A 13,631-nucleotide genomic window follows, 5' to 3' on the forward strand; every position below is an offset into this window, starting at 1 on the left:
TAGAGCGTGGCGACCGCAGCAAAGCGAGCCAGATTAGTCATTCTTGGCTGTTGGAGTATAATAACTTAGGGGTTGTGTGAAAGGAAAAAGGGGGTACAAGAATCGGATTGCAAGAATCGTATGCACTGAGATGGGAAAAGGGAAGTGCAGACTCCTGTACATGTCAAGGAGGTCCGCTTGAGAATCCGTCTCAGCAAAAAGCACAGACGCCGCTCCAGGCTATACTACTGAATATGGAAGAGAGTCTATCAAAGGAAAAAAGGTTCTGCTTACTCTGCACCACTTCATCCTCACTGCAACATTTTCTTTCATTTTAACTTTTATATATATATATATATAATATATATATATATATATATATATACATACACAGTATCAGTGTTGTTTTTGGCAGCAAATTTCTATTTTAGTTTTAGTCATAGTTTTCACTTAGTTTTAGTCACATTTTAGTCACCTGGAATGTTCTAGTGTTTAGTCTAGTTTTAGTCGACTAAATGTCATAAGATTTTAGTCGACTAAATCTACAGGTGATTTAGTCGACTAAAATGTATTTTTGCAGGCCTTGTTGCCGTCATAATTACTTATTTGCAACCAAGTGTAAAATGACTTATACACTGACACGAAAACGCGTATTCAGGGCGGAGTCACCACCCCCAGGGCATTTCCAAAACAATTGCGCAGAGTAGCGATTATCAAACGTATTTGCAATGCCATACGTTGAAAGATCTGTTGCCCGTGGACAAGGCACGTTACCTCCGCAAGTTAGATATTATCGGCATAGATGTTTGTCCGTATGTGATTAAGGATTGGAAAAAGTTGCATTGGCAGCCATAGAAAATTCTGCCCAGGGTAAAAAACCGGATGTGACGTTTTTGGGCGTTCCTGTCTTGTTTCGTGTCAGTGTATAGTGGATCTCTTGTCCACTAGTCCCTTCCTAACATTTTAGTCTAGTTTTTATTTGTCGACGAAATTGTCAGTATATTTAGTCTTAGTTTTAGTCATCATAGCTTAGTTTTCATTTAGTTTCCATTCGTTTTTGTCAGTGGAAAAAGGTAGTTGACGAAAAAATTTCGTCTTAGTTTTAGTCAACGAAAACAACACTGCACAGTATATGAGGGTATTTTTTGTTGTTGTTGCCATGAGGCAGAATGTAATTTCTGTCGGGTGGGAACTGGTAAAATGAGGTTGTAGAAATGTTCTGACAAGGTCTGCTCCATTCTGCCCGCGTCTGGTTCTGACTGATTGACGCACCTGCAGGCAGAGGTGCAAAGTAACCAAGTACATTTACTCAAGTAAGTACTGTAACTTATTTATGGCTTTGAGGTACTTTTACCTTATACTTGAGCATTTCATTTTATTTCTTTCAATAATTACTGTGAGGAAAATATTGTACTTTTTACTCCACTAGAATTGTTTGACAGCTTTAGTTACAAGTTACTTTGGTGAGGGTAGTAGTAGTGCTGAAATGTCAGATGCTACTGAGTAGTCATGAATGCTCAATTTTGTGCTTTTCAAAGGCACCACACTGAGGTTCGATGGCTTTCACGCAGAACAGTATTATTGTCATGCATGTTGCAATTATGCACATCTACGGTGGTGGTGGCTTCTGGCCATACAGGCACCATGCGGGGCATGATGACGAGAATACGTGCTGTGTGGAGAAGTGGTCCGTCTAAAACGGAGAAAAATCTTGTAGCCAGGGGCAATGGTGACGGAGATGTGACGCACATGTGGCCATACTTTACATATACCCAGCTGTGATCATCCTGTTGCTCAACCGCTGCCTGTCTCTGCTGCATGTAAAGGGCTTTTTAGGCTTTTCAGAGCATTTGTATGCGTTCTGGTGGCACAGGGGTGAAAGAGTTTGAATCCACCTTGTTGCGATTTGGCTGAACGTCTATACAAAACAACAACACAAGTAGGCCATGTTCGAGGGGTGAGGGAGGCTCGACAGAGGGGGTGGTCTTTACTGTGGGGTGCTGGGGCATGACCTGTCAGCAGATAATATTAAAAGGGAGGAGTATGGTGGAGGAGTAGGGTGGGTGTCTTCTGATAGATAGATAGATCTTTATTTGTCATTGCAACGTGTACAACGAAATTAAAAGTGCCAACCAATCAGCGCATCATATTACAAAACAAAATACAAGCTAAAACAAAACACACATGACTTCTTGTTATTGCATATCATTGACCTAAACAATGATAGTATGATTTATTTAAAAAAGGGTCAGGCTTATGTCTTTTTCATAAATTGCTTTGGACATGTGGAAAACTTAGTTAAACATGCAGAGTGACACATTAGGCATTAGGCCTATAGTAGCCCTGGAACATGACTGCCATGATAATTATCATGACAGTCATGCAGTAACTTTGCCCTGTTTTTTGCAGTCGCTGCATTTACAAGATTTCCGTATATATAAACATTCAGATTTCAAATATAAAGTACTCACAAAGTGTCCCACGGGTGTTAGTTAGTAGCAGCGCGAGCGATTAGAATTGCTGCGTCCCGCGTTCTTCAATAAAAAGCATTTTTGTCCGAGCTCTCCGGCTACTTTTTTCAAACAGGGTTCGTTTGGGAAATCCACAGTTGCACACCGGGAGCGCACTCGCCTATTAGTCTGTATTGGCAGGGCGGTCAGCATACCTATATCGAACACACCGAGTGCCACCCTCCTCCCGACCGATAGGGGCGCGTAGTTGAAAGCCAATGGCAAAATAACACCTCGGATAAAAATGCTTTTTATTAAACAACGCGGGATGCAGAAATTCTAATCGCTGGCGCTGCTACTAACTAACACCCGTGGGACACTTTGTGAGTACTTTATATTTGAAATGCGAATGTTTATATATTTTAATTATTTGTAAATGTAGCGTCTGCAAAAACCAGGGTGAAGTTGCGTCATGACTCTCGTATGAATACGAGAGTCATGTTTACAGGGCTAGGCCTATAGGTAATACTTTACCTGGATAACACCATCTTTTCGTTTTGACATGAAATAATAATCCTGTAGCGTTTGATTTCATTAGCGCGATCGTGACAAAATAGCTTACAGCTGCTGCTGCCCGCAGAGCATACATGAACGGTAAAGATACCAAGGATTGGACAGTGCTACGCAACATGGAAGTAACACTGACTCGAAGCCGTTTATAAATCAGTCAATGAACAGACGAGTCAACTTTTCACCGCCGTTTGGTGTGTCGTCGTCCGTCCGCCCCCCCGCCACCCCCCACACAATCAGAAGCGTTTTCAAAGAGATGAGAAGGATACAAAGGCAGCCTGAAAGGCAAGCATTTGCATTCCAATGGGTGATTGAGCGTCGTGCTCTACGCGCATTGCGTTTTCTCAGTGTTTTCAAATGGATTTTTATACGACGTGAAAACTTGGAATTCCCCTCTCACGTACCAGTGGCACGTATCCCATGGACCGGCACCGGTCCGTGTACGGGTGGATGGGAACCTCTGATCTATAGCATCGTGCCATATAAGAACTGCATGTGTTACAAAAATAAACAACTGATTCTACTCATATGGATATGAAGCATCAAAAAAGTATTAATTTATCCAAAGAGTACGCAAATGAATGCATTTTCTCCAAACACATCCAGGCATACAAATGTAACGACAGTCACATACCTGACAGAATTGCCTGGCTGATTTGTTCATCATATTTGGAAGACAGTTGTCGTATTGTCAATAGAAATAACTACTTCTGTGACCTGGGGATAACCCAAGTGACATCAGGACATCAGTGACATCAGGACAAGTGACATCAGGATACTAAGCCGAGTATAATGTCCTTGAGGTTCTCCTGTATGGGACAGAGTCATGGAAAGTGACACAGACCATCTGTCACAAGCTAGACATATTCCAGACAAGATGCCTCAGGAGAATATTGAGGATATTTTTTATCTCAAATGAAAACCTTCACAGGAGAACGGGCCTGAGCCCAAACTGTCAAATGTGATCAGGTTCAGAAGGCGGATGTGGATTGTTGACGTGTGCAAGATGGAACCAATATTATTGAATACATTTGATGCAGTAATGGTCTTTTTTCATTTTTTTTCTCTTTTTTTTTGTTGGTATTTGGCTAAATTGACCTGGGGCAGCAACACCGGCACAACTAATTATTTCCAACTATATTTCCAGTTTTAAGTTCAATAATGTTAAATATTGTAACAGCCGTTGGCTGTATTCATTATTATGTTTGATTAGTAGTAATAAATATATAGAGAGCTAATACTGTTATATCTATATATATGTATTGGTAGGCTTGCTTAGTTGTACTAGTTTATAGGGACGCTTATTATTATGCTTGGTACTGTTTGTTGTTCCTGTCATCCCTACAGATGATGAGTGATGTGTCCCTAACGAGCTGCCATCTTGAGGAGGGCCTGGCAATGCTTGGATCCTATTGGCTAATCGGTCCTGTGGCACCTCAGAGTCTTGGCTAACTGGCTACAAAGCTCACTCTCTGCCAGAAACACTGCTTAGCGTTGGTCTTCCCTCCAGACGCCTACTTCTGTTATTTTCGTCATGTCTGCTTAGTTTCGTTAGTTTATAGTGTTGTTTTGCTTTACTCTTAGTTTCACTCCCTTCGGGAAGGAGTGTTATAGTTTTGTCCCGTTTAGTTCTGTGTAGTTCTTGCTTGTTAGGTTCAGTTGTAGTTTCGTTCTTGTAGGTTTGTCAGGGTTTTGAGTTAAGGCCTATTCATAGTCTGGATTTTCGGTGGTGAGGTGACCACTGCTCCGGTGGTGAGCTGACCACCGGAGCTGAAATAACGTTGAGCGGTGGTGAGTAAAAACAGAGAGAAGGGCTGGAGCGGTGGCGGTGGTTTGCTCTTCACCGCGGCTCGTGACGTCATGTTGTAGTTTGGTGGTCACCTAACCACCGAAAATCCAGACTATGTATGAGCCTTTAGTGTTATCCGTGTTGTCATCACCGTCTTTTCTTTTGTTCACTTCATTCATCACCCTGTAATGTAAGTCATTCCGTCAGTGCTCACAGAGCCATTCTGGTGTCATATTTGCCATGCACTTTAAGCCACTTTGTAACTTATTTATTTGTGAGTATTATAATAAATACTCTTTTATGATTGTTGCGGGCAGTATAGGCCTACCCCTAGACTTCAGAAAAGTCTGTAACAAATATGACCAATCAAATAAAATGAAATTATTCTGATATGCCTTCTTATATTATTAAATATTTACTGGGGTGTGCCGGTGGTCCTTGAAAATCGGTGTCATTTTAGATTTTAGCCATAGTAAACTGTGGCGAGAACTGTTCAGAATCGGCCTACGGTCTAAATGGGTTAAGTACGGGTTTTGAATACAGGACATTAACTTGTAACATAGTATTCCTACATTGTGGTATTGCTACTTTTACTTAGGTCCAAAATCTGAGTACTTCTTCCAGCAGTGCTTTCACCGTTCTCCCCGTGCCGACTGTAGAGATGGAAGGAGGTAGAGGAAGAGGGACGGGGAAATTGATTACTGTAACGTATTACCCAGGATGCCAGTTCCCGCCGGGAAAATAATTAAATAAATGTGATAAGATCTGGGACAGATATAAATCAGTTTGTGTGCAGCAGAGACAGATGGTTATAGTGAGCGAGGAAAAGGGATGGTATGTTCTCCCATGATTTCTTTGTGCGTGGAATAATCCCAGCCAATTCAAAGACATGCTTTATCTGTTCACTGCATGATTCAAAAAGGAATTACTATCCCACAGTACTAAAAAACTCTTTACTAACTTTATTTGGAAAGAAAAGAAACCCAAATTACAATTGTCACTACTCTTCTTGCCATATGAGAGAGGGGGGTATTACTGGTATTATATGGCAGCTCAGATAAGAGCAGCAATGTTCTGCTTTTCTGATAGAACATGCAAATAGAGCGTAACACAACATCTTCCCTGCCTTTGAACCTTAATTTATTTATACTCTGACTCCCTTAAAATATTACAAAAAAAGACAAAGAACCCATTTGTTAGGAACACGATTGAAGTCTGGTTTAAAGCACAAAAATACCTTGGTTCAGTTACTAAACTTTCACGTTTTTCTCCTTTGTTGGGTAACCAGAATTTTAAACCTGGGAGTCACAATGGGGGGTTTAAATCAATCAAAGCCAAAATCTCTGATATGTATGAAAAGCATGTACTGATGTCTTTTGAAGGAAATATGATATTCCATCAAATCATTTTTTTAAGTACCTACAGATAAGAAGTTTTATTTCAAGTACCCAAGACAACTCAATCCAGCTGCCATCTCTATCAGTTTTAGAAAAGATTATTGTAAGTTATTCTGATGGTCGTGGTCAAGTGTCTCTGGTTTATATGTTTGTGAGGTTGTCTGGGGAATCCTCAGAGTGTAGAAGATTTGCCTGGTGTAACGATCTAAATGTAGAAATAAGTGTTGAACATTGGGAGAGGGCTTGCTACAAAGCCCAAACACAGACGATCAATACCAGATGCAAGCTACTACAATACGGTTGATGCGAACGTATATTACTCCTTCTCTACTAAAACATTTTGATCCTAATATACCAGACCAATGTGTAAAGTGCAATGTGGAGAAGGGTACATTATTTCACTGTTTATGGCAATGCCCAGAGATCATGACGTTTTGGAAAGAAGTACTTGGTATATTATCCCAGATAATCTCAGAGGATATTCCTATTTGTCCACAACTGTGTATCTTGGGTATATTTCCTAATAACGTCAAAGTTAATAGTAAAAAGAAGAGTATGATTACTTACGCTCTTCTACAGGCTAAACATACAATTGCACTCTTTTGGAAAAACCCAGACAAACCAGACATCAAGCAGGAGAATATTGAGGATATTTTAGCCTACGACAGTCTCAAATGAAAACCTTCACAGGAGAACGGGCCTGAGCCCAAACTGTCAAATGTGATCAGGTTCAGAAGGCGGATGTGGATTGTTGACGTGTGCAAGATGGAACCAATATTATTGAATACATTTGATGCAGTAATGGTCTTTTTTCATTTTTTTTCTCTTTTTTTTTTTGGTATTTGGCTAAATTGACCTGGGGCAGCAACAACGGCACAACTAACTATTTCCAACTATATTTCCAGTTTTAAGTTCAATAATGTTAAATATTGTAACAGCCGTTGGCTGTATTCATTATTATGTTTGATTAGTAGTAATAAATATATAGAGAGCTAATACTGTTATATCTATATATATGTATTGGTAGGCTTGCTTAGTTGTACTAGTTTATAGGGACGCTTATATTATTATGCTTGGTACTGTTTGTTTGTACTTTAGCCATTAAAGGGAAATCTGATGACTTTCAAGAAATATGGGGACAGTTCATGCGTTTTATGGAAAGCAATCCATTAGGACCTGTATTAGATAAGCCACAGTAATGTGGGGAGGAAAATGGGGACCATATCCGTTTTATTTTTGATTGTTGAGTTGTGTTTGTTATTATGATTGTATTTTTTATTTATGTTTTGTAATTATATTTGTATTGTATTTGTGTATCTGTTATTTCTGGACATATTTTTGTGTTTTTTCTGAACATTTTATTAACAAGAGAGCTATAACTGTAATGTTTTATATAATTGAAAAATAATGTAAATAAATATATTGTTAAAAAAATTACCTGGCTAGAATCTATGTGATGCAAAACAAGGCACATGATAATTGAATCGTTATCTGCTTTTTATCATCTACAGTTGTGTTTGTTCATCACATTCCATCAGATGATGATGATGATGATGATACTGTACCCCAGAACAAATTAAAGTATTTAGTAGGCCCCAAGCTGTGCCACTTGATCTGTGCGTGCGTGTGTATGTGCACACATTATGTAGAAACACTGATGTCCTCCTCATGCCTCTTTATGAATGAAGTGATCTTCCCCAGTTCTGAACTGGGAAGACTTAACATCTGCGTATATTTTTGAGTGGTGCAACCACTCCTACAACCAGCAATGTCCGTGTACACCTATGTACCCATGTGGTCATGTATGTATGTACCCATGTGGTCATGAGCACCAGTATGACTATAGGGTACCAGTAGGGGGCGCCAGAAACAGAGAGAGTGCAGTGCTGCAATGTTGCCTGCTAATGAGAGAGAGGGAGATAGAGAGAGAGAGAGAGAGAGGGGGTGGGGGGCTGCACCACTCAGTTCACACGGGTGTGATTTTTACAGTACATATGCACAGATATGGGTGGATATGGAGTTGGGGCAAATGTTACGGAGGGAGGGTGAACCTCATTTTTGCTTCATATCATTAAATAACATTTATCGATCTTGTTGCTGCGATTCTCTGACTAGTTAAATTGTGTGTGTGTGTGTGTGTGTGTGTGTGTGTGTGTGTGTGTGTGCGTGTGCGTGTGCGTGTGCGTGTGTGTGTGTGTGTGTGTGTGTGTGTGTGTGTGTGTGAGTGCTTGCGTGCATGCTTGCTTGCTGGCATGCTACTGCTACAAGGTGATAAAGACTGAAACATACTATATATGAATGTTTATGCTTAAAAGTAACCTTCGAGCTACGCAAGCATGCAAGCATGCATCGTTGCATTCAGGAATGTGTCACTGACACAAATGTGTGTTGCAACGAGGTTTTCGGTAGCAGAATGAAGCGGTCTGTTCGGATTTACGTTCTCTTCTTCTGCTCTACAGGCCTTCAAAATAAGGGTCTCTTCACTGAAAAACACTGGCAGTGACGGAAGTTAATGTATTAAAATAACCGAGACCTGGTACCTCACTTTTTCCCACCTAGTATTTCACTGGAGACACTCGTGTACAGTATAGCTGGGATACCCGACCGAAACCCGACGGGACCCGTCGGGACCCGTCGGGTCGGGCTAGGGCCGGGCTCATTTCCATAATTGTTGGTCGGGCTTCGGTTCGGGCCGGCCATGCTGTTGATAGGCCTATATAGAAAATAAAATGTAAATATGAATAAAAACGATCCGACTAGTCTGTCTCTCTGTGTGTTTCCTGGTTAACCAGGACTCATGGTGCACTTTAGAGTAGCCTATATATTAAGGTGGTGCAGCGTGACAATGCACTGTCTGCAAGCAGCAGCACCACTTGTTGTTGCAAACTTGCAACGCACGTGCTGCAAGCAGCAGCAGCAGCGAACGTAGCCCCATGTGAACCTCAGTCCCTACGCTAATTCTGTAGGTCAGTAGTTACAGAATGAGCGTAGGGACTGAGGTTACATATGGGGCGCAGCTGGAAGAACCACTGAAGAGAGGAGGACGGCGTTAGCCTAGGTTGAACTCACCCACGGCGGATGTGATCCTCCTCCTCCATGTAAACCGCAATGGTTGGATTAATATAAATAGTTTGATTTATTAGCTGTTGAACAGTGACGAGTTGAGTATGAGTAAATAACTCGATCCTGCCCATGGACCGTGGCAAATTAGGCTACCAATAATCGCCTCCCGCTGGCGTGGATTGTTTGATTGAATAGCACTTTATTAAGAGTTTGCAACTTTGCACGAACACGCTGTGTGGATTAAATATTGCCAATGCAGAATTGCCGGTGTCAAATCAATCATCAATGCTGGTAAGACTGCAGGGGTGTGTGTGTGTGTGTGATAATGACTGTGTGTATGCATCTAACTGCGCACAGTGCTGTGCAGTGTGCTTTGTAATGTGCACGGCGTGTTATACTATGCTATTTATTAATCATAGGCTATGATCGGGATGTATAAATGGTCGGGATGTATAAAGTCGGCCCGATCCCAGCTCTAGTGTACAGTATGTTACCTATAGGCTGTTATTGTGCTACAAGCTTTGCTCAAGGGTAAAAGTAATTTGACTTTCTCCAAATGCATTACAGGACATCCACTTCACCTACTGTATAAGGCAGGGGTTTTCAACCCTTTTCATATCAAGGTCCATTATTTATTCAGCATTTGAGCCACGGAACCACCATTTGATGAGATTAACCTCTCAGACCCAAAACCTTCAATATTGTGTACAGAATAATTTCACTCCTGAGAGCATAAAATGAAACCAAATGGCATTTGGTTTCATTTTACACCTGCAAGAGTTAAAGATCTATCAGGGTCCATTTGGTTATCAACTCTCTATCATTTAGGACCACCTGGAACCACCTCAAGGACCAACCAGTGGTCGGGGGCAGGCTTATAATGGTGGTGGATGGTGGGGAAACATTTCACTGACGGACCATAGCGGAAGCGAGCGCTGCCCAGCGTCGTTGGAAGCTACTACACGCTAGATAGGTTTCATGCCATTCTTGGTGGGTCAGCCATCCTGACCCACCAGACTGTAGCTGCTATAGTTCAGCGATAGAGATCACCCTGCCCTGCCAGCTTCCCACCTGTGAACAGCAAAGCCAATTGTGTTGGTCGGAGCGGCCAGCCAAGCCCAGAGGCACCATTCCCCATTCTCTCCATGCACGGATGCCGGGCAGGAACGTTACTCCTGCGCCACACAACCCTATCTGCACGCCCCTTAAGGTGTCATCTATTTTCTTTTTTTTATTATCATACAGGCAGAGCACTGAATGTTTGGGGCCCGAGAGTGGAGAGATAGAGAGGCCGACTGTGAAGATAGCGGGGTTTATCTGAGGTGTACACAGGGAACAGGTAATTAAAACTGGGCCACTGAGAGTCGGGTATTGACACACAAACAGAAAGGTGCAACGTGATCACACATTACCCCACCTCCCCTATCTATCTCTCCAATCGTCCTCCCTCTAATTCACGTGCACTCTGGCTGTTCTTGCACAGCGAAATTAACCACATGAATCCTAGAGTCAATCCTATTATGTCATTCTGGGATGAACATTCAGCGAGAATAGCATTCTACAAAGTCTACAAACTCATAGATCGGCTATTTGCACCAAAGACATGTAGAGCAAAAACGAGTGAGCCCCTAATCCAATCCAGCCCAAGTACGAGGTTTAAGTGGTAAATGAATGAATGAATTAAAACTCTGATAGTGTAACACTTTCTCTTCATCTGTTACTCTCTTTATCTTTCTCTGTTACTGTGACAGTATCTTTCCGTTTGTTCCAGTCAAGCAGTATGTCTAGGTAATAAGCAAGCTAAACACACAGCAAGATCTGGAGTGTTCATTATGTTTTACACACTGTCTTGAACTTCACATGCTGAAGGAGCCGAAATGTTAACACACCCATGAGGGCTTACACACCTTATTCAGATTCACATGTTCACAAAGACACGCAAGCGCACGCAAGCATGCGTGCACACACAAGCACGTGCGCACACCACACTAACAAACTTACAACATTTGGGACCTGGAATTGCTTAATTATGGCATGACGGGTTAGACTAGGAAGCTAACATACAGTGCCATGCATAGGGTAACGTTACTCACTGGAGCGTGGTCATCTCAGTGAGGGACGGCTGGGTCGCCTTCAGGTAGCTGGCCCGCCGCGCTTGAACCTTGGGCGAGGGTTTGGGGCTGCAGTCCGAGTCCCCGCTGTCCTCGTCCGCCATGGCCCTGATGTAGCTGCCGCTGCGCATCCTCCGGCACGGGATCTCGTCGTCCTTTCCGAGCGGGGAGAAAGCGCTCCACTCATCCTGGGGCACCTGTAGAGACGATGATGAGGACTGAATTTAAACGTGCTGATCACGACGGGACAGGAGAGACTTTCAAAACAACTTACTCGAGAAAACGTGCAGACACAAAAGAGTCCAAAGAAAGATGTCTTCCCTGTCCTTAAATATCCCTCTGACAAGCAACCAAAAAACACACCTACCGGCTCACCATCCATCCAGTGACATTTTACCCATCATGCTGTGAAGGATCAGTGGTTAACAGTAACGTAATTCGCAGGAAGAAACCACAATGACGCATACCATAATAAGCGTGCATGCACCGAAGGCCTCCGTGTGTCTTTCCTGTGACGCATGTGGCATATCAAATGCAGCCAGATAAATTGTTTTAGACAAAACGTTGCAGCGCTGTGGGGCCCCCCGGTCCACTTTTCACACACTTCCAATGAATGTGTAAAAAAAAAAAAAAAAGAAAAGAAAAGAAGAAGGAGCCAAGGCTATCTAGGAGTTCTCGTCTAAGTGAGCGCGAGAGACAGAGACAGAGAGAGTGGTGGTGGGGGGGGTGGGGTGGGGGGTAAAAGTGCTAGCAAAACAAAGAAGGTTTTGTTCAGTGAAAACCACTGTGGTCCCAACGTGAGTGGCTTTTAGGGCACCAGCTCTGAGGTGAAAAAAGAAAAGAGATACAGTGTGAGAGAAAGAGAGAGAGAGAGAGAGAGAGAGAGAGAGAGACACACACTGACTGACTGAATAAATGAATGATGCGTGACATCGTCATTGAGCAGGAAGCCATAGGGAAACCAAGCCACGGACATAGTATAGTGACATCAACATCTGCACAGACCTGAAGAAGGTTGAGCGCATTTGAACGACACACAGAATTCCGCAGGATGACCCCGGCATTCTAGCAGCGTGGTGTGGAGCTTTCAACGATGCTCGACACATTTTTTAACCTTCATGGTTTCACCGAGGTGCAGGAAGGAGAGAGAGAGGGGGGGCTCGGGGACTTGATTTAGACATGCAGGCTTAAGGGTCTGCATGTGTGCGGAAGTGTTTGCGTGGGAGTCTGCGTCATCATCATGCGAGTATTGTGCACATGTGTTGTGTACTGCAGGTAAAACAGCAACGAGAGCCTTGGGAAAGTCTTATGTAAAACTGCGGTTTCCTCCTGGCGGAGAAAACGTGTGGCCATGCATACACAATATCCCTCCTTCATCTCCTTCCGAGCTGTTAAAATGCATGGCCACAGAGACCAGTCTCCCCTCCCCTCCCCTCCTGTTGGTCCCCCCCTGTATGCGACGACTTGTGTACACTGTCTCCGTCTCTTTGTCACCCCTTTTCTGTCCGTCTCTCCTCGGGGCTCATAATTGCAGCACATGTGGTCGTGAGAGAGGATGCATCAGACGGAATGTCTTCCTCTTTTATCTTCTTCCAGGGAAGGGGGAGGGGGGGGGGGGGGGCACACAGGGAGGCAGTGAGGTACCATGGGAGCTCAAGGGATGTGTGATATTCCCTCCAAATACAGTGAGGTTATTATGCCCTCCAGGCTTCCTCTGGTCTCCCAGCAGCACATCTAGTTCTGCCGGAGAGACGCATGCATGCAAATCACATGCGCATGCATGCATGCTCACACCCAGGGCATTAGTGGCTACTGCTGCTACAGAAACGGCATGTCCACATCTAGGCTTTGAAGATGGATCAGAGCTGCACAGTGGTGTAGCTACTTTGGCACTGCTGTATCTGATCTTCCATTTGAAGACAAATGCAGGCTTAATGCAAAACATTTCTCTTGTGCCAGATAAGCAATGCATGCACACCAGACATAGTGAAATCGGCTTGGCACTTTGCTAATCCAATATGCAGAGGCTAACTGTGGGATGTAAACATCCATCCTTTTCGACTACTGCATATACAGTACATAATATAGTACAGTGGTACAGCAGTAAAAACACATATGTTTATGCACATGCAAAGTACACAGACACTGAGGAACAGTGATTGAAAACATGCAACAACTGACTCTGGTCATAACAGTGTGAGGATGAAGGGCCTGGACATACAGCCTGAGAGCTCGCAGGCAAGCAGCATGCGACCGGGACCCACCATAGCAT

General features: G+C 43.1%; 1 protein-coding gene across 1 annotated transcript in view; it reads right to left on the bottom strand.

Moving 5' to 3' along the window:
• The window catches only part of dlgap1b (discs, large homolog-associated protein 1b), a 94,901-nt gene that overhangs the window by 55,987 nt on the left and 25,283 nt on the right, over nucleotides 1-13,631 (bottom strand). Inside the window, exon 3 of the mRNA XM_083778042.1 lies at nucleotides 11,342-11,556. Coding sequence (XP_083634168.1) covers nucleotides 11,342-11,556 — 215 coding nt within the window. The remainder of the gene's footprint in view (nucleotides 1-11,341; nucleotides 11,557-13,631) is intronic.

The sequence above is a fragment of the Protomyctophum parallelum genome, assembly GCF_964188405.1.
Source record: "Protomyctophum parallelum genome assembly, chromosome: 12".
In the NCBI taxonomy this organism is placed as follows: domain Eukaryota; kingdom Metazoa; phylum Chordata; class Actinopteri; order Myctophiformes; family Myctophidae; genus Protomyctophum; species Protomyctophum parallelum.